At 43.0% G+C, this 26,338-nt stretch overlaps 2 protein-coding genes across 8 annotated transcripts; one reads left to right on the forward strand and one right to left on the reverse strand.

Annotated features, from left to right (window-relative positions):
• Positions 1-1,475: 1,475 nt before the first annotated feature.
• On the reverse strand, positions 1,476-6,643 carry cfap53 (cilia and flagella associated protein 53). The gene is made up of 8 exons (XM_026174659.2): positions 6,508-6,643; positions 5,472-5,701; positions 4,757-4,930; positions 4,079-4,382; positions 3,625-3,843; positions 2,185-2,401; positions 1,923-2,025; positions 1,476-1,845 (listed from the first exon to the last, which is right to left on the reverse strand). Exons 1-8 carry the CDS (start codon positions 6,574-6,576, stop codon positions 1,596-1,598), a joined length of 1,566 nt encoding a protein of 521 aa, XP_026030444.2. The 5' UTR covers positions 6,577-6,643; the 3' UTR covers positions 1,476-1,595.
• A 57-nt stretch (positions 6,644-6,700) lies between these two features.
• On the forward strand, positions 6,701-25,935 carry LOC113026174 (scavenger receptor cysteine-rich type 1 protein M130-like). 7 transcript variants are annotated; one of them, XR_013909991.1, is made up of 14 exons: positions 6,701-6,850; positions 10,470-10,576; positions 18,440-18,472; positions 18,579-18,866; positions 18,986-19,291; positions 19,694-19,999; positions 21,253-21,558; positions 21,636-21,917; positions 24,033-24,338; positions 24,416-24,700; positions 24,870-24,943; positions 25,089-25,187; positions 25,543-25,625; positions 25,721-25,935. XR_013909991.1 is itself a non-coding variant. In XM_026174651.2 (13 exons), the coding sequence occupies exons 2-13, from the start codon at positions 10,495-10,497 to the stop codon at positions 25,826-25,828; spliced, it is 2,703 nt and encodes a 900-aa protein (XP_026030436.2). In that variant the 5' UTR covers positions 6,701-6,850; positions 10,470-10,494; the 3' UTR covers positions 25,829-25,935. The 7 variants fall into 7 exon arrangements, 4 of the variants coding, with proteins under 4 accessions (XP_026030436.2, XP_026030437.2, XP_026030438.2 ...); XR_013909992.1 differs by having other exon boundaries at positions 25,726-25,935; XR_013909993.1 differs by having other exon boundaries at positions 25,543-25,620.
• Positions 25,936-26,338: the final 403 nt, after the last annotated feature.

A 26,338-nucleotide genomic window follows, 5' to 3' on the forward strand; every position in this document is an offset into this window, starting at 1 on the left:
ATGATCAGGTGAAACAAAGATGAACTGAAATAAATGAAAATATTGAGTTAAATATGTTATTCAGGTGAGTTCAGGCATGCAGAGACCGTTTTTTTTAAGTCATTTTGAACTTCAGGTGATTGTTTTGCTATTTCTCAGCATTCTTAAAAAAAAAACCCAAAAAAACCACTGTGGTCTTGCTGAGGTGTTCATGTTATTCTGTCCATCCCACCTCCAGCTATGATGTAATGATTAAATGATGCAGAGTTTATTTGTGCTTGCACAAGTTTACCCATGAAAACCTCAGCATGTGTCAGAGTGTGTTAGTGTGACATTTCCTTAAGATGATGATTGAAAAACTTTATTAACACAAGCAGCAACAGTATGTTGTTAGTAACAGACTCTAGTGTACATTAAATACTCATTAACTTCTCCAATTAGTGATTTGTAACAATGATGTAAGCATATGCAAAGTGACAGCATTACAGTAGGGCCGGATTAAACGCTAAGCATGGCCCCGAGCAAAGAGGTGGTTTTGGGCCCCGCATAAAGGGAACGTTAAAGGAAAACTAGTGTGAACGATTCTTGGACTGACTTAATGGAGTCAGGCTTAGGATCTTAGGATCGAGACATTTTCATAGTGTGTAATCCAAACAACACAGCAGATTATTAATGACAAATATATGAAAAAGAGGCCGGGTACAAACTCCGCCAGAAGAGGTCACATGTCTACCAAAGGTAATGCAAAAGCCATTTGGAGCGATCTTCAAAAAACAGTCAAATAGTTTTATCCATTTATTCTGCTTAAACCTCCCATCCTACCTGAATATAGTCATGTAGGATGAGGTTCGAATAAAATAAGCGCTTTATAACGAAGAACCAATATGCTGCTAATAAACAGAAAAAGAAAGGTGAGTATGTGCACCTTCATGTTAAGTGTTACCTGTTCATTAAATACATTGAAGACGTGATGCTTGCTGAGCTGGAGCTTCATCCGGAGAGTCTTCTGTCAGCAGCTTGCAGTGATGTTCATAAAGAAGAGTCATTTATAATTATTAGAGATGGTTTACAGTGAGTCACCCAGTTACATCAAACTGCTGCTGTTGCTTATTTTCTTTTTACCACATGACGATTCTTTCACAATAAAAGACTGAGATGTTTTGTAATGTGGCTCTCTTCCCTCTCCTTCAGTAAATATTACCCAACAGAGAGTGTGAATCACAAACAGGCTCCTCTGACATCACCCACCCCATCAGTCACTTCACAGTGAAGCATTTAAAGGGCAAACCAAAGCAGCACAACTCTGTCACCTACTTCAGGTGTTTATTATCATGATATAAATAAAACTGCTTCAGAGAACCGCTGTTATTAATACCAACATGAGCTTAGGTATTAAGTGTTATTTTTCTGTATTCCAAACTTTTTTCAGCTGTGATTCAATTTCTTTAAATTTAAATAGTCTGAACAGCTTCACAGAAACATAACCAGACTAAAACTTCTCTTGAAATCACTCTTTTTAATGAATTTTGTGTGTTAAATAAAAGAGAAACATCCAAACAAAATACACGTGGAGGAAACCTGATACACACCCCGTCCCCCAATTAAACTGTGGAGGTTCAGTAGTCTGTAAGCCGGGTCTGGGGTGCAGACCTGGAGACCTCCACTCTCCTAAAAGGGTGGGTGCCAGCACTGTGGGACATAAATCTGGACAGTATGTGCTCTTTCTTGGTGCTGAGGAGCTGCTCCAGCAACAGGCCCTGCTGGTGCTCCCGCTGCTCCTGAGCCTTCAGCTCTGAGTGGAGCTGCTGCTGCTGCTGCATCTGAGCACGGAGGTCGGCTTGGTATGCTCCAGCTGCCTGCTTCTGCCTGTGGGACGGACAGACAGTAAGTCAGACACACGGATATCAGACACACGAACAGCACTCGGCCGTTTGCTGACCTACCGTCTCTTCTCCTCCTCCTCCTTCTGATTCTCCTCCTCGATAACTCGCTCCAGCTCCTCACACTCCTTTTTCACCTGGGCTTGTTTCTGCAGATTAGCATACACTGGAGTGCACAGACACACAGACGCACACACACACACACACACACACACACACACACACACACACACACACACACACACACACACACACACACATTAAGTGAGCATTTAAACACTGAAACGATTAAAGAATTCAAACCGAAGTATAAAAACTGCCTCACATTTGTTCTGGATCTGCAGGTGCTGCGCCTCCATCACCTCCTCTATCAGCCTCTTCCTGGCCTCCCTCTCCAGCCGGCTCTTCTCCTCTCGTTTAGCCCAGACCTCCTTCAGCTGCTCCTCTATCAGCTGCTCCATCTCCTCCTCCTCTTTCCTCTGTCTCTGCAGCTCCTCGAACAGATACTCTCGGTACCTGCGCTGCTCCTCACGCAGCTCCGCCTGAATGCACACACACACACACACACACACACACACACACACACACACACACAAGCATGCACGTGGTAAATCAGATGAGTGCGTTCTCGTGTTCATTCACAAGTGAAAACCTTTCTCTTCGCTGCTGAAAACTGCAAATACTGTTCTCCATCTTTTATCTGAATTTCTTGATTCTCATCACCTCACAAGAAATACGTTTTATTTACATTTTTTCCAATTTTGAAACATTAATTTAATCTTTACTCTGTGTTAGACCATACTGATTAACTTCAGCTTGTAGGCAGCTTCAGGTCCTTAGTAAATGTCTGACCTGCTTCATCAATGTTCACTCTTGTGTCAGCTACAGCTGACTGCAGTGCTCTGAGGCCCCCTGCTGGCCTGAATGAGGAAGTGCACTCACTGTGGCTAACACTGCCTGAATATTTTCATTCCTCCACTGAAGTCATTTGAATTTGTCTGAGAGGATCAGTGCTAAGAATCAATCTGTCACTGAACCATAGAAGGAACAGCACAGAAAACTCATCCACCAATCAAATAATGTTCATTCATCTTCTGAGTGCTGTTCCTGAAGTTCAGGTCTCAGGAGCAGTAGTCAGACCCCCCAGACCTCTGCAGTGTGTCCTGTGTCTGCACTGAGGCCTCCTCCCAGCAGGAGATCGAACACTTAAACCCGGTCGTGTCTGAGCCTCCTCATTCCACCTCAGCCTGATCCTTTTGATGCAGGTGAACAGCTCTCAGCTTCATTCTTCTGGTCTCTACCCAGAGCTCGTGGTCAGCTTTACTTTTACACTCAGTTCTCTTTTATTACCAAAGCAGTCTATCATAGCATCCACCTGCAGTCTGCTGCGCCGTCCTTCTCTCACTGAAGAACAGGAGCAGAGACACTTATAGCAGAGTGCTCTCTGACCTTTTACAGCTGAACACATGACCTCAGACATGTTAATGCTATTTCGTGCCATAGTGCTAGTTTGAGGCCATCCCTTAATCAGATCAGCAGAACTACATAATCGGCACAAAAAAAAAGAAGTGGTTCACAAACTCAGTGATAAAAAGCACCCTGACTGAAGTCCAACAGCCACCAATCTAAGTCTGTGAGCATCCTCGAGAGGACACAGATCTCATCTTGTGTTAAACCCCAGTGTTACAAACAAGAGAACAATCATTTATAGAATTGATTTTACATTTCCTGGCTCAATCCGGCCTTGACGTTCAGGTTCTCTTACCTTCCTCTGAGCAGCTCCTTGTTTCTCATCTATTTCCTGCTTGAGCAGTGCCTGCAGGATGCTCATGTCCAGCTCCAGCTCCTCGCGCTGCTCCCGGGCCAGGCGCTTCATCTTCAGCCTTAAACCATGGTCCAGCAGCCGCCGCTGGCCCTGCTGTGCTTGGAGCTTCTGCTGCTGCTCCCGCTGCTCCTGCAGGAGGCTCGTCTGCCGCTGCTGCGCCTGCACGCCACACAGTTATCATACATTCAGTTACCACGTCTGCCAAATGTGCAAAAGGTGAATGTGTCACAGGTGAATGTGTATGAACAGGAGGCTCCTGGGCATGCTCAGAATGACCCTTTAAATCATCTTTCAAGCATCAGAATGATCTGCAGTGGTTGTGTGTGTTTGTGAGCTGTGTCTCCCCCTTGTGGTGATTTGAGATGAGTGCGACTGTAATGACTGAGGAACAGACCAGAAGCCGGGCCTCCTCTTCTTTCAGCTCCCTCTCCCGCTGCCTCTGCTGCTCGGCCGCCTCCATCTGCCTGCACAGGATGCTGCGCTGCTCCTCGTTCCTGTGTCGCCGGCTCTGGGCTCGAGCGCCCTCCAGCTCCTCTTTGGCTCGCCCGTCACCCGCCCACAGTTCAGAGAAGAGCAGGTCCTCCTCCTGCTGCCGCCGCTGTTGCGCCTGCCGGCTCCTCACCTGAGCGGTTCGCTCCTGGGACACCTGCTGCTCCGTGAGCCTGCTGCAGATGCTGCGCAGCTCCTCGCACTGCTCCCTGAGCACAGCAGTAACCACACAGCTGAGACTATTCATTAAAAATTAAAAGGATTTTCTGATGTTGGTTACAGGACTGCATCAGCATTTTAAAGTCTAACTTTCTGAACTTGTTTTTAAGCAGCTTCAGTTCAGGTAGGCCAAACTAGCTTCCTGCCTCGAGTTGTGCTCCCGTTTAACTTGTTCCAGTGTGAATCAGTAGTTTGAAATGAATTCCTTCAGGGGAGTTCACTGGCTCTAATATTAATGATTTATCTTGGGAATGTTTGTAATTGAGATGAATATTTGTAACTGTTTTCTGCTATTTAATTAAAGTGAATCACCATCTCTATAAGACATGCTGCGGTGGATGTTTAGGTGGAGGGTGCAGGGTACCTAAACTGCTGCTCCAGTTTCTCAGACACCAGCTGCTGTCGCTCGCTCTCTCTCTTGTGTCTCAGCGCTTTGGCTTTCTCTCTCATCTTTGCCTCTTTCTCTAATGTTGTCTCCTTTTTCTCCTCCATCTCCTGCAGGAACTGCTGCTCCTCCACCTCCAGCAGCTCTGCCAGCCTTAGGACACGATTGGGTGAGAAAGATGTCACAGCAAGCACAGACTGTAAATACTGTATCCCACCATCCACTCGGCACCCTCCTCTGTCACACCAACCCTCTGCATGTCCTCCTTCACTACATCCATGAACCTCCTCTGAGGTTTTCCTCTCCTCCACTCTGCTTGCACTTTCTTCTTCACATCTTGTGCACCCTTGTACATTGGATGGTTGACCCCAGATATTTAAACTCATCCACCTTCATCTGCTGCTTGCATGTTTATCTTTCCACCTGTGTGCTTATTCCTCTTATCTCCAGTTCTTCTCTCATCTCCAGGCTCTCCTCCACATGCTCTCTACTCTCACTACAGCCGAGGATTAAAACTATGATGCATTATTATTCTGAGCTTTAATAATCTCTGATTTTAGGTGGGATACTGGATGATGAAAACCGGTAAAAAGTCACTTGATTAGCAGGTACTAAGGTTACATGTGTGTTGTGTAATCAGAGTATAAAGTAATCTGAGTACTAAAGGTGCTGTGGGTGGACTTTGTCATCAAACCTGCGTCTCCTCTGCTCGACGTCAGTCTCGTGCTGGCTCACGGCGGCTTGGACTCCCCTCTCCACGGCTCCTTTCAGGAATTGCTGCTCCGTGTCTTTCAGCCATGACGTCTTGATGTTGCAGCTCTGTTGGTACTTGGAGAACTCCAGCACTTTGTCTCGGGCCGCGTCCTGCCTCTGCCTCTGCAGCATCAGCTGCTCTGCAGGCCTCAGAGCAGGAGGCCGGGCTCTCTGAGACACCACACAGATCCAGAACAACAACCACACAGACAGAAACTGACATCAGTAACACTGCAGTACTGTGAGGAGTAGTATTCATATTTTCTACTCCACCATGGAGAGCCTTCTGTCCTACTGCTGCACACTCTGGTTCAAGTGCTGCACTTTGGAGGACAAGAGGAAACTGCAGCGGGTGGTGAGGGCAGCAGAGCTGGCAATTGGCACTTCACTAACCCCCCTCAGAGACATTTATCCTGGCAGACTTCAGAAGAAAGCCAGCATCATCCTCAAAGACCCCTCGCAACCTGGACACTCACTCCCACTTACTTACGCTATTGTGTATTTCACACGGAGAGATGCCAAACTGCCTTTCATTGTTCTTGTAACAGTGACAATAAAGAGCTATTCTATTCTATTCTTTTTTAATCTAATCTATTCTATTCACTGTAACTCACAAACATATCTTACGCCACTACTCCTGTTTAGTTACGTTGCAGGTTAATACTGAAGCAACGGCAACTATAATACTTTATAGATTTACTCTGAAATAGGACACTTTGCATAGTAAATGGTAAATGGACTGGTGATTATGTAGCACTTTCTTCTCTAAGAGATCACTCACAGCGCTTATACCTTCACACTGCAGAAATTGTACTTTTACTTAACAGCAGTATAAGTGCTATTACTTTAAATGTTGCCTTTACACCGCTGCATTCTGTTGTACTTTTACCCTGCAGTAAATTTACCTATTTACCTTACTATTATGGACCATTTTTACTAAAGGCGTGGTGCTGCTTCTTTGTTGGTGTCCCTCTTACCACAGCCACAGAGTGGGGCGTGGGTCCGGTGATCTCCCTGCACCTCGTTCTCCTCTGACTGAGCAGCATCCCGCGGGATTGGGCTCTTGGTGTCCGGGGGTCTGCCTCTGCTCTCCGGTTCACGACTCTTCGTTTCAGCTCTCGGAGCTCCGTAAGTCTTAGTAAAAAGTTAAAACACAGAGGAGACCTTCGCTTTCCGTTACCATGGAAGCAACAAACAGACAAGACGTAGGTCACAGCTCACTGTATGCGCATGCGTCACCGCAGCCGACATGCTGCTCCGGTGCATCAGCGTGGGCGCCGTATTTTTCCGGGGCTGCCCCGCCCCCTAAAGCACGAGAGTGTAAGTTTTGGAGTTTTTTTTGTAAGTTCTTTTTATTTAAAACGTTTTTTTTAAGTGAAAAAAGGTTTTTAAATCATAATATGGTAATTATAGCACAAAGTTTGGTTTGTTTCAAAGTCTGACTTAATGCGAATCGTTCAGATCGTTCTGCCTCCTCTCTGCACACCCACGAATAACCCTCTGCAGGTCGGCAGCGACACTAAACTTTATTTGTTACTGTGAGTCACCTCAGCCCCGTTTAACACTTTTGATACTAAGGTAATTTAGATGATTTAGGATGAGTCGACACAGTGAAATATGTGGTGATATATATCACTTCCATCATCTTTCATCAGTGACTTAAATTAAAACCCCCATCTTGTTTTTCTTTGCCTGACATGATCCACAGTCAGCTTTGTTTAGTGAAAAAAATTTATGAAACATTTTCATAAACTATTATTCAATACTGGAAAGTTCAGTAAACTTTACTTGAAATTAGGTTTAATCCCCTGTAAAATGTGATGTGTAGAAAAATGCTGTCTTTAGTTTTACGAGTAATGCACAGGAACGTCTCTATGTTTCAGCAATTCTTCTAAGTCCATAGCCTGAAATCACAGCCAAATACGGTGTTCACAAGAATGAACTTTTAGAACTTACAGATAGGCCTGTGTGCCACAAAACATTACTGCAAAGATGAGAACACTTCACTCTGAGTGACATTTAACAATACACTGACTTGTTTTTCAGCTTCACTCATAGGCAGGATGTTTTTAATTTTAGTGATACTGATCAGACAAGAGGAAGCAGTCCAGGTTGGAGGTTCACTTAAAGCACTTAAGTAAGTAAATGTACACAGTGGTCCTATCGACGTGCTCATTCAAGACAGTGAACGTGGACAATATGTCCTCATTTTCTTAACAAAAACTCATTGTTACACACAGGTGCAACATAAAAGTGATGCACGTAAACTGATTTGTACGTTTATCATTTCATGTTCTCTTTAAAATCCACCAAGTCAACAGTAAACAGCTGACGGTTAGCTTTAGAGTTGGGTGTGACTTAAGTCACAAGGTAAAAAAGGGAGATTTTCAGAAACTAGAACTTTGATTTTAAACTGAGTCTAAGATATTTTGGCAACTTCTATTTGAGTTTAATAAACCCAACCACTTCCCCTAAACCTATCAAATACCTGGTGGATGTGAAAAGGTTATTTACGCAATCATATACTGATATATGACCCTGGGAAACATAGTCATGATTGCATTCACATTCAGCTTAACCCAAAGAAATGGGTTTTGTGGTTCGGACTCCTTCTGACATTTCTTTGGAGGTGGAGGAACATCACAGTAATTGCTTAAAGGAGCTTCTTCGACATCTTTAACGCGCGTTGTAACTTCTTATCTTGTGGGCGTCTTTTATTTTGACAGCGCATGTGCACCTGCGGATCACTTATGTGCAGCCCTGTCTATAACTACCTAAGTTATTTAAAAATTATTATCATTTAATTTACCCCCCTTTCCCAGCATCTTCACACTAATAACCCTGCACTTTGAAAAATTACCTGCAGGTGTGTCAAACATCAGCTTTTCTGTAAGTTGGCCATATAAGCAGGTTGGCATGCCACGAATCAAAACAGCAGAAACAGAAAAAAAAACTCTTCAGTCCAACTCCAGACTTGTTTTATCGACTGCCTGATTTACACTGTTTTAAGTTTTGTGTGTTTACATTTAATAGCAACTTATATTTGTATCTGTTCATCACCCTGTGTGGCACCTGAGGGTCCAGACCACCGGTCAGAAGAAACCCAACTGATCCTTCTCCTGGAACCCTGAACTGGACATTAGTGTGGTTATCAGAGTAAAACAGTGAACATCATCCTGAGCTGCACTGTGGTTTCTTAGCAAGCGTTATCACTCGTAGCTGAAATGAGCTGTAATCCGATGAGAGCATCTCAGTGAGGTTGTCATGGTAACTCAATGGCAGCAGCAGTGACGTTCAGGTGGGACACTTCTGTGTGGATTCTCGATGTTTTTCCCTGTGCTTGTCCTGGTTCCTTCCGGAGCTCCGGTTGCTCCTGCATTGAAGGTCGTGCTGGGTCACTGCTGCTGGTGTGAATCCAGGATACGCTCACATCAAACACTCTTAATCTCAAGAGTTTCAATTCCTGTTTAATGGAGAGGTTAAAAACCACAGCCCTGTAATCTGACAGCAGCTTCTTATCAAATTACAGGTTATCATCAATTTTCTTTAGAAAATCTCCAAATACAAACTTTATCTTTATGTTGTTCAAACAGGAACAGAACTGTGAACCAGCAGAAACCAGAAACAGATGAAACTGCTCTGCCTCACTGACCCCTCATGACGAGGTCTGACTAAAGCGGGCTAATATTTCATGTGCTGCACGTGAGCATCTTTCTGTGTGAAGGAAATGAGACAAGCTTTTCTTCATTTAAATATTCTGCAGTTTCTATAAAAAGGCTGTGCGATCATTTTCAGTGGAGTGAAACTCAGGGAATAAAGTAAAATAAATAAATAAAATGATGGATTATAAGAGAACTAAAACTAAGAAAGGCAAAGATTAGAATTAGGAAAACTAAATGAGGCATAAAATAGAAACTTGAATGATGTGAATGAAGAACAAACCATGCAGAAAATATAATAATAACTAATGACTAAAAAACATGCTTATGGATAACAGGTTGTTTTGTCAGAGGTCTAGGCGTTCACTCTCAGTGGGTGGAGTTCCTGTCCTGACGTCTTGATGCATTCTCAATCATCCAGGAACCCTTTTTGGGTTCCTGTCCTGACTGTGATAACAGCGCTTTCTGCATATCAGTCATGCTCATCCTCCTCCCACACACTCACACATTCACACTGCGCGCACACACACACACACACACACACACACACACACACACACACACACACACACACACACACACACACACACACACACACACACACAGTTTAAATAAAAGAAGTGCTACATTAAAAACAAATCATCAGATCCAGAAACTGTGTTCACTCCTCAGTTACAGAGGAAGAAGGAAGATTTCATCTAGTTGTTAGCACACAGTTTCAAGACCTGCATTACGGTGCACACTTGTGTATTTGTGAACTTTTACCTAGCATGTATATACCACTAAAACAATACCATCAGTAGGGTTAAACAGTTATAAAGTGCTTGTAGCTTAGGCGATAGAGCAGGTGATCTATTTATCAGAATGTTGGCGGTTTGATCCCTGGCTGCTCTGTCTGCATGCCAAATATCCTTGGGCAACATACTAATCCCGAATTGCTCTCTGATGCATGAATCAGAGTTTGAATATTAGATAGTAGGAAGTGCTGGTAAAAGAGTCATGTTGTATAAAGTGCTTTGGGTGATCCAGCAGAGTAGGAAAGCGTTATAAAAGCGTGAGCTTTTCCCCCCTACCATTTGAAATGACCACAGGTGTTTATACCCACAGGTAAATGAACAGTTTATTATTTGTAAAAATAATTTCTGTTTTATGGGTTATGTGATAGTTTCCAACATTGCAGACAAAAACAAACACCCAGGAAATACTGAACATGTGTCAGTGAGGTAAGGCCACTTCCTATTCACGATAAAAAAGTAAATGTGATTGGTCTCTTCCTGCAGGCAGATACTGAGGACAGCAGGTTTGATGATCAGAGCAGCGAGCAGGCAGAGAGACATCTACCTGGACATGGATCACCTGCTGCTGCTGCTGCTGTTGTGGAGCTCAGGTAGGACTGGTTTAAACATCATCTGTAAGCTTTCACTGATCTGACTGGAGGATTTCACCAAACGGCAGTGAGAAAATTATATACATTATGATTTTGCTGTATGTGTATTTGTAAGTCCCTTATCTCATCCTAGACAAGTGGACCAATCATGATGAAACTTTGAATAAACATTGCTGAGGCCACTGTGAGTGCCAACATTATGATGTACACAAATATTTTTCATGCAATTGTATGTATTTGTACATCTGACAGGTCAAATGGTGACATTATGATTTAGTATTGTTCTGTTACATTTACCAGTATATACTGTAAATCTTCTGTCATAAGCTCATCTGATAGTGACTGTAATGCTTTGTGGACTTAATAAACCCCAAATTACATGTAGAAATAAAATTATTAAACTTCAATATTTCTAACATGTTTAGTGTTTAAACAAGCAAAACCCACATGAATGAAACACAGAGAACATTTAAACATATACTTACTAACATGAAAACCCATGAAACATTTTATTTAATCCCAATGTAGAAAAATGCATCATTCTTTATTTACCTAACCCCAAAGCAAACACCATGCATAGCACAGAGGTTTGCTGGTACATTTAAACATTTCTTTAACCAAATAGTTTATTAAAAATAACTGTAACATAAACATTAGAAATCTCAGTGTAAAATTTGGTGAAAAACTAAGTTTAAAAAAATTAACCCTTCATAATACGGCTTGTCACTAAGGACATAATTGCCCTGTAATTAAAAGGAATTTTTATGTATTTTCTTAGAAGTTACAAAGTAATTATATTCATATAAATTGTATTATTTAAAGGTAGGGACACTAAAATAAGGGGGTAAGTCAGATTACAAACATAAAATGTACTGTATGAATAATGAATTATTGCATTAGTCTTTATTAATGTGTAAGTAATCTTACACAACACATGAGTAATTTTTAGCATAACACCATATATTTTACAGGAAATGATAAATCATACTGTAACTAATTTTAACTGCAGCATAATTTCATGGTAATTTTGTGCAAAGACAATATTTCAGCATCATACTTTGTAAGTATGGCGTATGGAGCGGATTAATATTGCCTTTTTATGTCTTTATTTTAAAAACTTTTTTTACATGATTAATTTGTCTTAAAGATTCTTTAAGGTTTGTTTGACGCCAGATACATTTTGTGTGTGTGTGAAGCAACTGTTTTAGATGCTGTCAAAATAAAAGTTGACATGGATGATTCATTTTTAACATACTCTTCTTGTCACTGTCACTGACTCAGCTCCTCAGACTGGTCAGAGCTCATGGGAACAGTTTAAACTTAATAAAGATTAAAGAAATCCGTCTATCACAGTTTAAAAAGACAGTTGGTAAAAACACGATCAGTAACAATTTCAGATAAGCACGTTAATTGAAGTTTTAGTGCTCAGGGTATGAAATTAACTAGACTCAAGACTTCTTTGGTTTCCAAATCTCTATTACATGATAAAAAACGAATTATAAATTCAGATTTGAATGGGTACTTTTGTTCATTTTTCATTATTTGCATCTTTCTCTCGTAGATTTTGGCTTTAACGCACTTTGAACAGGCTCACACACCAACATGACACACATACAAACACCCATACACTCTGTGATGGCCAAACCCGTGGCCACACTCTAAAGTCGGTAAATTTTGTATTTTCATTCTTCATTTGAACATAGTAATACATTTTAGTTGCCAATAACTTTATTGATTGGTTTGGATACATTTGTTCTATTTGTAAACGCGCACATTTAGTTTACTTATGTATTCATACTACTTCATTTCTTTGCTTTCTGACCAACCTTTGTCTTTTTATTTCTTACCTGGTATCATCCCTGGGAGTTGCTGGACAAAAGATGGTAGCCAGGGTTTGAAACCATTAAATATGAAGGAAGATAATTGGACCACACCACCACTTCCTGCTGAAGGGGAGGATGTGTATTTTCTTTACTTTAAAAACAAAGTATTTGTATTTAATTAAATATTTGAGTTTAGGGTTTAATGGGGTTTTTGATTTTCTTCTTTAGTGTTTAGTTTATTAACAAACTAGATTGTACTGCTTCGTTTTTGATTTATGATTTTGTTTTGTTTGTTACCCCTCATGTGTCACAATGGTCTGATCAGCCATTCTACAGGGAGTGCAGAATTATTAGGCAAATGAGTATTTTGTCCACATCATCCTCTTCATGCATGTTGTCTTACTCCAAGCTGTATAGGCTCGAAAGCCTACTACCAATTAAGCATATTAGGTGATGTGCAGGCACGTGCAGAGGGGGGGGGCTAGAGGGGCTTGAGCACCCGCCCCTTTCCTGATGGAAAGGGTAATGTGATGTGGGCAAACTTCTTGGTTTGCCCACATTACTCCTGTCCTTGCTGATCTGCACTGGTTGCCTGTCAAATATCGTATTCAATTTAAAATTTTGTTGTTTACTTTTAAAATTACCAATAACACTGCACCAAGCTATCTTAAGGAACTTTTAAACCCATATGCTCCTGCTAGGGCTTTAAGGTCTTCCTCACAGTTACTGTTGGTTCAGCCCAGATCTCGACTGAAATCTAGAGGTGATCGATCGTTTGCTCTAGTTGCACCGGAGCTGTGGAACAATCTCCCGATTGGCATCCGGGCGTCTGATTCTATTCATTCTTTTAAATCACAGCTAAAAACATATCTTTTTAAACTTGCCTTTTCTACCAGTTAAATGCTGGCTTGCTTGCAGTGACCTATTGTATTAAATTCTCTGCTATCTTTCCATTATTGGTGTCTTTTATCATGGTGGTACAGTCTTACCTTGCTATAATCTATGTGCTGCAGTTTACTCTTATTGGTGGCTTTTATCTGTGAACATAATCCGTTACGTTTATGAATTTGATGTTAATGTGTGAACTGTTTTATTTTTTATTGTTTTATGTAAAGCACGGTGGCACGGTGGTTAGCACTGTTGCCGCACAGCAAGAAGGTCCTGAGTTCAATTCCAACATCAGGCCGGGGTCTTTCTGTGTGGAGTTTGCATGTTCTCCCCATGTTTGCGTGGGTTCCCTCCGGGTACTCCAGCTTCCTCCCACTGTCCAAAGACATGCAGCTTGTGGGGATAGGTTAATTGGATAATCCAAATTGCCACTAGGTGTGAATGTGAGTGCGAATGGTTGTCTGTCCCTGTGTGTAGGCCCTGCGACAGACTGGCGACCTGTCCAGGGTGTACCCCGCCTCTCGCCCTATGACAGCTGGGATAGGCTCCAGCGCCCCCCGCGACCCTGAAAAGGATAAGCGGAAGCGAATGGATGGATGGATGTAAAGCACTTTGGTATGCCCAAGGCTTTTAAATGTGCTCTATAAATAAAGATTGTTGTTGTTGTTGGGTTCCCAAAGTGCCCTTTTGTTGAGGCAACTTTTTAAAAAAAAAATTATTATTATTTTTTTTTTAATGTGTGTGTGCGTGCGGAGTCCTGTCTGTGCCCCTCAACAATAATATTTAACTATTAATCACAGTTTTGCTAAATAAAAGGATCTGGCTTGCATCAGTCACATGATCACATTTAACCAATGATCGCCCTTGACGGCAGAACGCGCTGGTTACGAGCTCACAAAGAGCACGCGCATTTGTTGCGGTCCGGAGCTGTAGGAGAAACACAAGTTAACTCAGAGACACAGACTGATGCGACAAAACCAGTAAGTAGGTGTACAGCGTACACTGTAGTGTATAGCACACAGGAGTATCAGCTTATTACGTACACGTTGGTAAGCTGTCTTGTTGCAACTGACGAACTGAAACAAACGAGCGTGCTGTGTGTGCAACAGCGCGACAAACATTACCTGTCCTTTTATTAACTGCACAAGTAGTGCTGGTCATAGCTGCTGGCTACCTGTGTAAGGCTGTCATGGGTCTGTAGCTCTGTCACCGTTTTAGGGAACATATTTAGTTTTAAAGTAAGTTTCCGGGCTTTTCCTGCCTTTCTGGAGGGATTATATTTCACTAAAAAACGATCTAATATGCATGTCCACATAATTATGCATTATAATAATATTTTAAAAAACACACGCTGTATTTTAAAAAACATACATTAAGAAGCAGATTATATTAGATTTATATTTTAAATAAGACAAAATTTGGATTTTACAACAGTAAAATGATTGTATCTCTACAGTTTAAAAATTTAATAAGCTTTGCCCCTGCACAGAGTGGATAGATAGGGCAAGATACTAACCCCATGTTTGCCTACTGGCGGTGGTCAGAGGGCCCGGTGGCGCCAGTGTCCGGCAGCCTCGCCTCTGTCAGTGCGCCCCAGGGTGGCTGTGGCTACAATGTAGCTTGCTATCGCCTGTGGGTGAATGACTGAATGTAGTGTAAAGCGCTTTGGGGTCCTTAAGGACTAGAAAAGCGCTATACAAATGCAGGCCATTTACCATGTACCCATCAGGTAAAACATCGGCGATGTTTGCTTTGCCTTGTTGCCCATATTAGATTCTTGATGAATGTGTGTTGTTGTTATTCAGCCTGGTTCAATGTGCCCCTTTTTAACTTTGAGCACCCGCCCCTTTAAACCTCTCTGCACAGCCCTGGTGATGTGCATCTCTGCAATGAGAAGGGGTGTGGTCTAATGACATCAACACCCTATATCAGGTGTGCACAATTATTAGGCAACTTCCTTTCCTTTGGCAAAAAGGGTCAAAAGAAGGACTTGACAGGCTCAGAAAAGTCAAAAATAGTGAGATATCTTGCAGAGGGATGCAGCAGTCTCAAAATTGCAAAGCTTCTGAAGCGTGATCATCAAACAATCAAGCGTTTCATTCAAAATAGTCAACAGGGTCGCAAGAAGCGTGTGGAAAAACCAAGGCGCAAAATAACTGCCCATAAACTAAGAAAAGTCAAGCGTGCAGCTGCCAAGATGCCACTTGCCACCAGTTTGGCCATATTTCAGAGCTGCAACATCACTGGAGTGCCCAAAAGCACAAGGTGTGCAATACTCAGAGACATGGCCAAGGTAAGAAAGGCTGAAAGACAACCACCACTGAACAAGACACACAAGCTGAAACGTCAAGACTGGGCCGAGAAATATCTCAAGACTGATTTTTCTAAGGTTTTATGGACTGATGAAATGAGAGTGAGTCTTGATGGGCCAGATGGATGGGCCCGTGGCTGGATTGGTAAAGGGCAGAGAGCTCCAGTCCTGCACCGGCGTGCCCGTGCAGCCCCCTCTAGCTTCTGCTCGGTGGCTACTGGGTGACGCCTCGTCTGGGGATCCTCAGCCCTTCCCATGAGGGTGGCACGGATGCCCCTCCGGTGGTCCTCCTTGGGCTCTCGCACTCTGGGGCCTCTGGATGTCTGGGGCCTGGATCTCCTCCATGCCTGCTTCATGCCCTGGGGGACGGGGCTATGGCTCGCTACATCCTCTTGCATACCATTACATGTGGAAACCATTTGAATACAAGCGCGCTGATCCACACAGGTATGCACACGGATGTTCACTGCTCGTAGACTTAAATTACACCTTCCTTGGCTGCTACTTCAAAGCACATTGTGCGCTGTCTGTCCTGCGTGCTGCACAACAACATTGAATTTTTAGTATTTACTGCTGTTTACACTTAGCTAGATTAATGCGATGGTGTTGTGTTTAGTATGTTGCTTTGGGGTTTTTTTTGCTTGTTTTCTATTCTTCTCTCAACAGGTGATCCAGGAGATTTTTTTTTCTCCCCCCCTTTCTCACTGTCCCTCTCCCCTTCTGTTTTTCTTTTCCTTCCTCTTTCCCTCTCCCTTTCCTATCCCTCACTCATGTCTGTCCCGTCTGTAACAACTGATAATAAATAATAAAAACAAAGGTCGATCAAATGGACCAATACGGCAATGCTACGATGATCCATTTGGCAAAGTAAATCCATTGGGTATCCTTGTTGGTCTTCAGACAACAATTCTGACGGCTAAAGAACCAAATGGGACAGGCCAAAAAAAAAAAAAAAAAGAGAGATCCACTCAGACGCCAGCAAGGTGGAGGTGGAGTACTGGTTTGGGCTGGTATCATCAAAGATGAGCTTGTGGGGCCTTTTCGGGTTGAGGATGGAGTCAAGCTCAACTCCCAGTCCTACTGCCAGTTTCTGGAAGACACCTTCTTCAAGCAGTGGTACAGGAAGAAGTCTGCATCCTTCAAGAAAAACATGATTTTCATGCAGGACAATGCTCCATCACACGCGTCCAAGTACTCCACAGTGTGGCTGGCAAGAAAGGGTATAAAAGAAGAAAAACTAATGACATGGCCACCTTGTTCACCTGATCTGAACCCCATTGAGAACCTGTGGTCCATCATCAAATGTGAGATTTACAAGGAGGGAAAACAGTACACCTCTCTGAACAGTGTCTGGGAGGCTGTGGTTGCTGCTGCACGCAATGTTGATGGTGAACAGATCAAAACACTGACAGAATCCATGGATGGCAGGCTTTTGAGTGTCCTTGCAAAGAAAGGTGGCTATATTGGTCGCTGATTTGTTTTTGTTTTGTTTTTGAATGTCAGAAATGTATATTTGTGAATGTGGAGATGTTATATTGGTTTCACTGGTAAAAATAAATGATTGAAATGGGTATATATTTGTTTTTTGTTAAGTTGCCTAATAATTATGCACAGTAATAGTCACCTGCACACACAGATATCCCCCTAAAATAGCTAAAACTAAAAACAAACTAAAAACTACTTCCAAAAACATTTAGCTTTGATATTAATGAGTTTTTTGGGTTCATTGAGAACATGGTTGTTGTTCAATAATAACATTATTCCTCAAAAATACAACTTGCCTAATAATTCTGCACTTCCTTGTTTATACCCTTGTATGTCATTTCATGTTTAGGTCAATTATGTATGTTTGGGCAGTCATTTGGTTTGTTAAGTCTGCAGTCTTTGCCTGAGTTCAGTTTTGTTTCTTTGACCTCTTTTATGAGCTCAACATTTATTACTCTTGTAAATATAATTTTTGGGGGTTAAATAAATGGAAACTATATTTTTCTAATAATTCCTGGGACGACTCCTGTTTTTCAACTCGGTCCATCACACACTCATATCTGACGATCAAAGGAAAATAAGAAACTCTGCAAAATCGGTCAATTTGAACTTAACATCAAACTGTGCTGCTCCTCTCACTGTCAGGGGGATGAATGTGATGAGCCATAGAACGCAGGGTAGACAGAGTCTCTTCTCTCACAGATTCACTGCAGAAAATTTAGTTACAGGGAAATCAAGCAGCACAGCTGAAAAACGCACTGAATGGTAAATGGACTGATTCTTATATAGCTCTCCCGGAGTACTCAAAGCGCTGTATACAACATGCCTCATTCACCCACTCATACAAGCACTTCTAAACACAAGTGCAAACTAAACTACATTCATACTCCGATGAACGCATCGGAGGGCAACTTGGGGTTACAATCTTGCCCAAGGATATTTGGCATGCAGACTGGGGAAGCCAAGGATCGAACCACCAACCTTCCAATCAGTAGCTGATCTGCTCTACCACCTGAGCCACAGCCACTGAGAGCTCAGCTTTTGGCCCAAAGAATGAGGACAGCTTGGCCAGTGCTTCACATTCTACCCCTGGATGGATGTGGATGTTTCAAAGCGTATGTTTAGAAAAGTAGTTTATTGTGCAACGCTTTTAGTCCGATGTGCTGGGTAATGTAATGGATTCATGCATTCATGAATTCACCTGCCGTCTACCTCCATTACTCCTGCTGCTTTTACCCATTATTGCCTCCACTCTTGATCATTAAAATGCACTATTCATTCCACACATGTAGCTTGCACTTATTGATCTGGCACATCTGGCTTCAAACTGATGGTTTTCTTTGGTTTTCTCTTCAGGAGTCCAAGCTGAAGGGAAACACAACTCAACAGGTGAACAAAAAACAAAACAAAAAAATAAAATACTCAGCAGGAAAGGTTGACTTTAACATTTTCAGGAGTAAATTTCTTTATTGATGGCTCTCTGCTTTCTGTTCAGAGTCTGATGATGTCAGATTGGTGGAAGGACCCAGTTTGTGTGCTGGTACATTGGAGGTGAAACATCTGGGAGAGTGGAGACCAGTGAATGTCATTGACTGGACCCTGAAGGAAGCAGCCGTGGTCTGTGAACATCTGGACTGTGGCTCTGCTGTTGCTTTCGGATTGAAACCGCAGATGTCTGCATCTTTGTGGAAGATCAAACTTGACTGTGTTTGGTCAGGATCTACTCTGAGGGAGTGTGCAACACCAGATAATTCTTATACAGCCCTGATTCTCACCTGTTTGGGTGAGCTTATTAGTGACATAATCTATGTCATTGTGTTTGACATTAATTCAACAGTTTGACACATATGCAAGTTTTCTTAGATGATGGTTTTCAGCAGCAGCATTTTTTTCTTTCTCCAGACTCTGTCAGGCTGCTGAATGGTTCCAGTCTGTGTTCAGGCAGACTGGAGGTGAAGTCTAACCAGAGCTGGTCCTCAGTGTGTGAAGCTGACTTTGACCAGCAGGATGCAGAGGTGGTCTGTAGGGAGCTCGGCTGTGGGCCTCCTTCGGTCCTCCAGGGGGCGCTCTATGGAGAAGTGGAGGCTCTAGCGTGGAGCAAAGAGTTCCAGTGTGGAGGCCATGAGTCTGCTCTCCTGGACTGTAGAAGCTCAGGCTCAGCTAGAAACAGCTGCTCACCTGGCAAAGCTGTTGGACTCACCTGCTCAGGTAAATGGTAAATGGCCTGCATTTGTATAGCACTTTTCTAGTCCATAGGACCCCAAAGCGCTTTACACTACATTCAGTCATTCACACACACATTCACACACTGGCGATAGCAAGCTACATTGTAGCCACAGCTGCTCTGGGGCGCACTGACAGAGGCGAGGCTGCCGGACACAGGCGCCACCGGGCCCTCTGACCACCACCAGTAGGCAAACATGGGGTTAGTATCTTGCCCAAGGATATTTGGCATGCAGCCAGGATGCAGCCTGGGATCAAACCATCGACCTTCTGATTAGTGGCTGACCTGCTCTGCCACCTGAGCTACAGGTAGAAGAGGAGCTGCAGCTTTGATGTGGTTCAAACTCACTTTATTCTTTTACTGATGACTCTCTGCTTTCTGTTCAGAGCCTGATGATGTCAGACTGGTGGGAAGAGCCAGTCGCTGTGCAGGTGAAGTGCAGGTGAAACAACTGGGAATGTGGAGATATGTGATTAATACTGCACACAACCTGGAGGAAGTCACTGCTCTCTGTGAACGTCTTGACTGTGGCTTTGCTGTGGGAATGACCATGTCCCGTTCCGGGCTAGTCTCAGACGACTGGGAAATAAAACGTGATTGTGCTCAGGCTGGATCTCCTTTGAGAGAGTGTTTGAGTTTCTCTGTCATCACATTTTCACAAAAAGGCCTATTCAGAGAACTTAAATGCTCAGGTAAGCAAATAAAAATTCTGTGGACATAAACATGATTTCTACTTGCAGCGGTTGGTGTCATCTAAACATTTGTATATTGATGTTTCCACAGTTATCCTAACTTTAAGCTTACTCAAAAGACACACATTGATCATGAGCTATAACTGGCAATAGAATACAATATGTTCAAATGATTACATTATTTTTCTTAAATGCATGGCATCATTGACAGTGATCTTACTAAAGTTTCTTTAACTGATGCTGTACAGGGAGAACTTAGCTTTCTGCTTTAGTTTTTGTCAGGATGTAATTAAACACATTATTGCCCATATACTGTGTGAAGCTGTCCCCAGGGACAAAAATATACATATGATATAAAGTTTCAAACATATTAACAGGAATAATGTTCATTAAACACACAGCTTATCTGAGGAAAAATAAATAACTTGTATCATTAATTAACCCTACCGTCATGTTGTGTGAAGTTAAAAAATCTAAAAGAATTAGTTCAAAGTACTTTTTTAATATGAAAAAGTGTAATAAAAATATAAAATGATATTTGTTCATGTTATATATTTGTAACTCTGGTCTGCATGTTTATATTACATAGATACATCAAAGAGGAGGTTAAAGGGGTCAAAAACTATTTGAATTTGACTGTGAAACATACTTCACCCAAACCACACACACACCTACACACACACACACACACACACACACCTACACACACACACACACACACACACACACACACACACACACACACACACACACACACACACTATTGACCTCGTGTATAAAGTGCGAGAATGAGCGGGTTGTTATCAGTTTTGATGGGGAACTTTTGTGTTTCTGTGGGCAAACTCCACCCACCCTTAGTGGAAATTCAGCAGAAAAGGAGCAAGGCAAGTTTCTGCAAAGGAGTCCAAACAAGACTGCAGCTACATGTTACAAAGTTTCCTTTCAGAGTTTTACAAAATTAGCAGCAAAAGTAAACAGCTGACAGCCCTGGAAGTTCTGGACTCAACTTTGAAGACCATCTTGAGGTCAATTCAGAATCTGATGATTCAACAAAATATTTTTAAAAAAGAACAACTTGTCTCATCTCAACATGTCTCCAGTGCGTGCTGTTATAAAGATGTGTTCTGTTGTTAATGATGAAGTCATGTTGAGTTGTGCCGAGGTTGAATCAGTGAATAGTTGTTTGCTGCCATCTTTTTCTTGTGTGTCTGCTGTCTCTGATCTCTCTGTTTGATCTTCTCTGATGTCTCCAGACTCTGTCAGGCTGCTGAATGGTTCCAGTCTGTGTTCAGGCAGACTGGAGGTGAAGTCTAACCAGAGCTGGTCCTCAGTGTGTGAAACTGACTTTGACCAGCAGGATGCAGAGGTGGTCTGTAGGCAGCTCGGCTGTGGGCCTCCTTCGGTCCTCCAGGGGGCGCTCTATGGAGAAGTGGAGGCTCCAGTGTGGAGCAAAGAGTTCCAGTGTGGAGGCCATGAGTCTGCTCTCCTGGACTGTAGAAGCTCAGGCTCAGCTAGAAACAGCTGCTCACCTGGCAAAGCTGTTGGACTCACCTGCTCAGGTAGAAGAGGAGCTGCAGCTTTGATGTGGTTCAAACTCACTTTATTCTTTACTGATGAATTTATCCTTTCTATTCAGATCCTGTTAGGTTGGTGGGAGGTGCCAGTCGCTGCTCAGGTACATTAGAGGTAAATTATCTGAGGCAGTGGAGCCCAGTGGATGTCTCTGACTGGAGCCTGAAGGGAGCAGCTTCTGTCTGTGCACATCTGGATTGTGGCTCTGCTGTTTCTGTAAGACGGACAAAGGCCACTGGATTCTATCCGCTGACAGTACGCTCTGACTGTGTTAAATCTGGATCTGCTCTAAGGACGTGTACAACATTCATGTCATCTTCCTCCATGATAAAGCTCAACTGCACAGGTAAGCATATCATTTCAATCCAAATAATTTTCTTTGTGGATCGAATCTACAATTTCTGTCAGTACTTTGTTAGGTTAGAGTCAGGAAAAGAAAAGTGAGGAAAGAAGATGGTAGTAAGGGCATTAAAATATATATCAGAAAGATCCAGCTCAGAGCCAGCTAATGAAGAATGTTACAGACAGAGGGGGTATGAATGACTTCCAGTGGTGCTATGCTATATAAACAGAGAAAACCAAGTAAAGATGTACCCAGTATATCACGAATGGCCACTGAACAGAGAAATTGATAGTAAAAGAAACAGGTGTCCTTCTAAACGCAGGTGGCCAGTTTTGGCTGACACACTTCTATAAGATTCTTTCAGACAGTTGAGAGGCACTGTCATCTGAATGGAGCAGTGGCTCCCATCTTCAAGAAAGGCAACTGGTGGGCATGTTCCAACTTCCGGGAGTCACACTCCTCAGTCTGCCAGTAAAAGGTCTACGCCAAGGGCCGGGAGAAGATTGTCCATCTGTTAGTTGCACCTCAGATTCAAGTGGAACAATGTCGTTTTCATCCTGGTTGTGGATCATTGGACCAACTCTTTATCCTTTTGAGTATATGAAGTGCTTTGAGAGACAAGTTTGGAGTCATATCATGTCCTTCATCCCTTCCACCTTTGATGCTCACCAATTTGGTTGCAGGGCTAACAGGTCTACTGAGGATGCTGTTGCTGCTGCTCTTCATTGTTCCCTGTACCACCTGGAGCACCAGGGGAGCTACACACACCTCTTTATTGACTTTAATTCTGCCTTTTACACCATCCTCCCTCACAGGTTGGTGAGCAAGCTGTCAGCCCTAGGACTCCTATACTCCACCTGTCTTTGGATTAAGGACTTTGTAACACAATGCACACAAAGGGTTACGGTGGGCCCCCACATCTTCTCGACCATCAGCATCAGCACCGGCTCTCCCCAGGGCTGTGTCCTGAGCCCTCTGCCTTTCATGCCGTACACTTACAACTGTGGGGGTTGGGGGTGTCTGCCTACAGGGACGAAGTGGAGTGACTGACAGCGTGGTGCAGGGACAACAACCTGCTCCTGAACACAACCAAGACCAAGGAGATTACTGTAGATTTCAGGATAAGAGAACAGACATTAAACCACTTTTTATCAGTAGGGATGGGGTGGAGATTGTGTCGGACTTCTGCTTCCCTGCTTCACGTCATGGAGGACCTATCCTGGTGTGTGAACGATGCTGCAGAGCTGTCAGTAGGCTCAGCAAAGTCTTTATTTCAAAAGCTGCTGGTGTCCTTCTACCAAGAGCATCCTGTGCAACTGCCCCTGTTTGTGGTTTTCCAGATGCAGAACAGTGCAGAGGAAAACACTTAAGGGGATTATAAAGGTTGCCCAGGGGATCATCGGCTGCTCTTCAGCCTCCCTGGATGAACTGCACAGCTCTCGCTGTCTCAGGAAAGCAGAAAATACCATAAAAGACTCTTCACACTCCGCACATAAACTGTTCCAACTGCTGCCATCAGGCAAAAGATGCAAGAGCATCAGAGCAAAGACAAATAGATGAATAGCAGTTTGTACCCTGTAGCTGTTAGGGGACTGAATGACCCATAATTACCTCCATTTTAACCTGACAAGTACAGTGCAATGGATGACAGCCTGTGCAATAGTGTTAAATGTACAATAAGGTTTTATTTATTACTGAATGACTGTGTTCTACCTTTTTTATATTATTCTTTTGTAATCATGTTTAAACTTTCATTTCTTGACACTGCAGGGACTGCACCTAATTTCGTTGTACTTGTTACAATGACAATAAAGATATTCTGATTCTGATATTCAAGCATGTGTGGGAGTTTGAGTGACCAGTCTACATGTGTATTATGGAGTTGGAGAAGGCATTCAACCATATTCCTGTGGGTGTCCTGTTAGAGGTGTTTCAGGAGCGTGGGATGTTGGGTCCGTTGTTGAGGGCTGTTTAGTCTCTTTACAGCTGTATAGAGAGTTTACTTAGCATTTCCAGTAATATGTCTGTGAAACACCACGGCAGACCCGGTGACATGTTCCTCTGGTCCCTCTCTAAATGGTAAATAAATTTCTGTTTGATCTTCTCTGATTTCTCCAGACTCTGTCAGGCTGCTGAATGGTTCCAGTCTGTGTTCAGGCAGACTGGAGGTGAAGTCTGACCAGAGCTGGTCCTCAGTGTGTGAAGCTGACTTTGACCAGCAGGATGCAGAGGTGGTCTGTAGGGAGCTCGGCTGTGGGCCTCCTTCGGTCCTCCAGGGGGCGCTCTATGGAGAAGTGGAGGCTCCAGTGTGGAGCAAAGAGTTCCACTGTGGAGGCCATGAGTCTGCTCTCCTGGACTGTAGAAGCTCAGGCTCAGCTAGAAACAGCTGCTCACCTGGCAAAGCTGTTGGACTCACCTGCTCAGGTAGAAGAGGAGCTGCAGCTTTGATTTTTTTTTTAAACTCACTTTGTTCTTTGCTGATGACTCTCTGCTTCTGTTAGAACCCGTCAGGCTGGTGGGAGGAGCCCATCGGTGTGCAGGCACACTCAAGGTGAAACATTTGGGAGAGTGGAGACCAGTGGATGTCTCTGACTGGACCCTGGAGGAAGCAGCTGTTGTGTGTGAACAACTGGACTGTGGCTTAGCTGTTTCTGTAGGACATAGGGTAGAGTCCTCAGACTTGCCAGTGTGGGTGATGAGACCTGACTGTGTTCAGGTTGGATCATCTCTGAGAGACTGTGCAACATCAAATGACTCTTCCTCCATTGTGAATATCACCTGCTCAGGTAAGCGCACCATAATCTGTGACACAATGAATAACACTCATGTGTCCAGCGACAGTTAACGTTTTCCATTGGAGTGAATTGAAAAGATTCAAATCCTCCATGGACTACTGAACCTCACCTGACATGACACACCTTTCATTGTTATCTACATCATCTCTGTCTCCTACAGACCTGCTTGTTCAGCCAGTCATTTCTTTGTCCTCCAATGACGGGGTCTCTGAGGCCCAGCAGCAGGGGTTTCGGGTATCCAGAAGTTCCAACTTCACCATCAGTTGTTTCATCCAGCCACAGTACCCTGGAGGCTCCTTTCAGCTTACCTTCAACAAAGCATACAAATACACCCAAGCAGCTGTCAATCACTCTGCCCATTTCCTGTTTCCTGCTGCAGAACCCGCCCACCAAGGAAACTACAGCTGTGTTTATCACGTTCATGTTTTTTTTCATAACGTCTCCTCTGAGAGCCGACTGCTGTCTGTCGTTGTCTCAGGTAAGCTGAAGCTGACATCAGCCATCAATATCAACATGAGTTTGAGGACAAAAGGAAAAGAGAAAAAGGAAAAAGACAAACACTTGACAAAACATAAATTTTGAGGTGACACAGCAAAAAAAAATCTAATTCACATGCATATTACAAGCTTCAGTTTAACAAGCAATAAAATATCTGGAGAATAAAAATGAAGATTAATTGTAAGAGTGTCCTTTGCCAAGAGGCAGCAGCGTTAATTGAGCTTGTTAATATTTGTTAGGTTTCAAAGGTAACTGACTCAAACAGGTTTATTCTGTTTTCATGTTGCTATAGCCTGAGCTGTTGGACTCATGATGGTTGTGATGTGTCTGATCAGATCACACAGGTCTTACCGTCAGAGTGATCCTCCTGCCGCTGATTCTGCTGTTGGAGAACATCGTCTTATATTTCTGCTGTAAGGTAAAGAATAAATCTTTTTAGCAGCAGGAATGAAGTCTGTTCATTGAACTGAAGTGAGGAGCGATGCAGTCAGTCTAATCTGTGTGCCACTCCAGAACAGGAGGAAGCAGAGGTCCAGCAGACAGGAGCACACTGAGATGGTGGACAGTAAAGTTGGTGTTTGTGGAGACGAAGGAGCTCATGGAGAACAGGAGGACGTCTGAGCAGCTCACCTAACATCTTGATTAATCTGTCAGCAGAAACACAACTGACCATTATCTCAGTGAAAGATTTTACTTCCCTTTACTAATAAAACTGGAATTATTCTGTAGTTTTCGTACTGTGTTTGAAACAAATCTCTGCTCTTTTCATGTCAGCATGAATACAGTTTGAATCTCACCTGTTCACACTTGGAGACAGTTTGTGTTTTTTCTTCTATTTCTGATCGTCACTAGCATCCAGAGAGTCCACAGTCTGTGGGAGGATCTTAGCTGATCAGCTTTCGAGCACAGCCTGAAGTAAATTTTTTTAGTTTGTCTTTAATTGGTGGTCAGAAAGTAAAGATTGCCATCAATCACAATACCTAGGTATTTGTATGAGGCCATAGTTTCAATAGAAAGGCTGCATGTAGTTTTTTCCCCACACTGATGACACGAATAGTAAATAATGTAGGCTCCAGGACATAACCCTGCAGGACTCCATTAGTGATATTTAAAAAACTGGAAGAGAGACCA

Source organism: Astatotilapia calliptera, chromosome 7 (assembly GCF_964374335.1).
Source record: "Astatotilapia calliptera chromosome 7, fAstCal68.1, whole genome shotgun sequence".
Taxonomy (NCBI): domain Eukaryota; kingdom Metazoa; phylum Chordata; class Actinopteri; order Cichliformes; family Cichlidae; genus Astatotilapia; species Astatotilapia calliptera.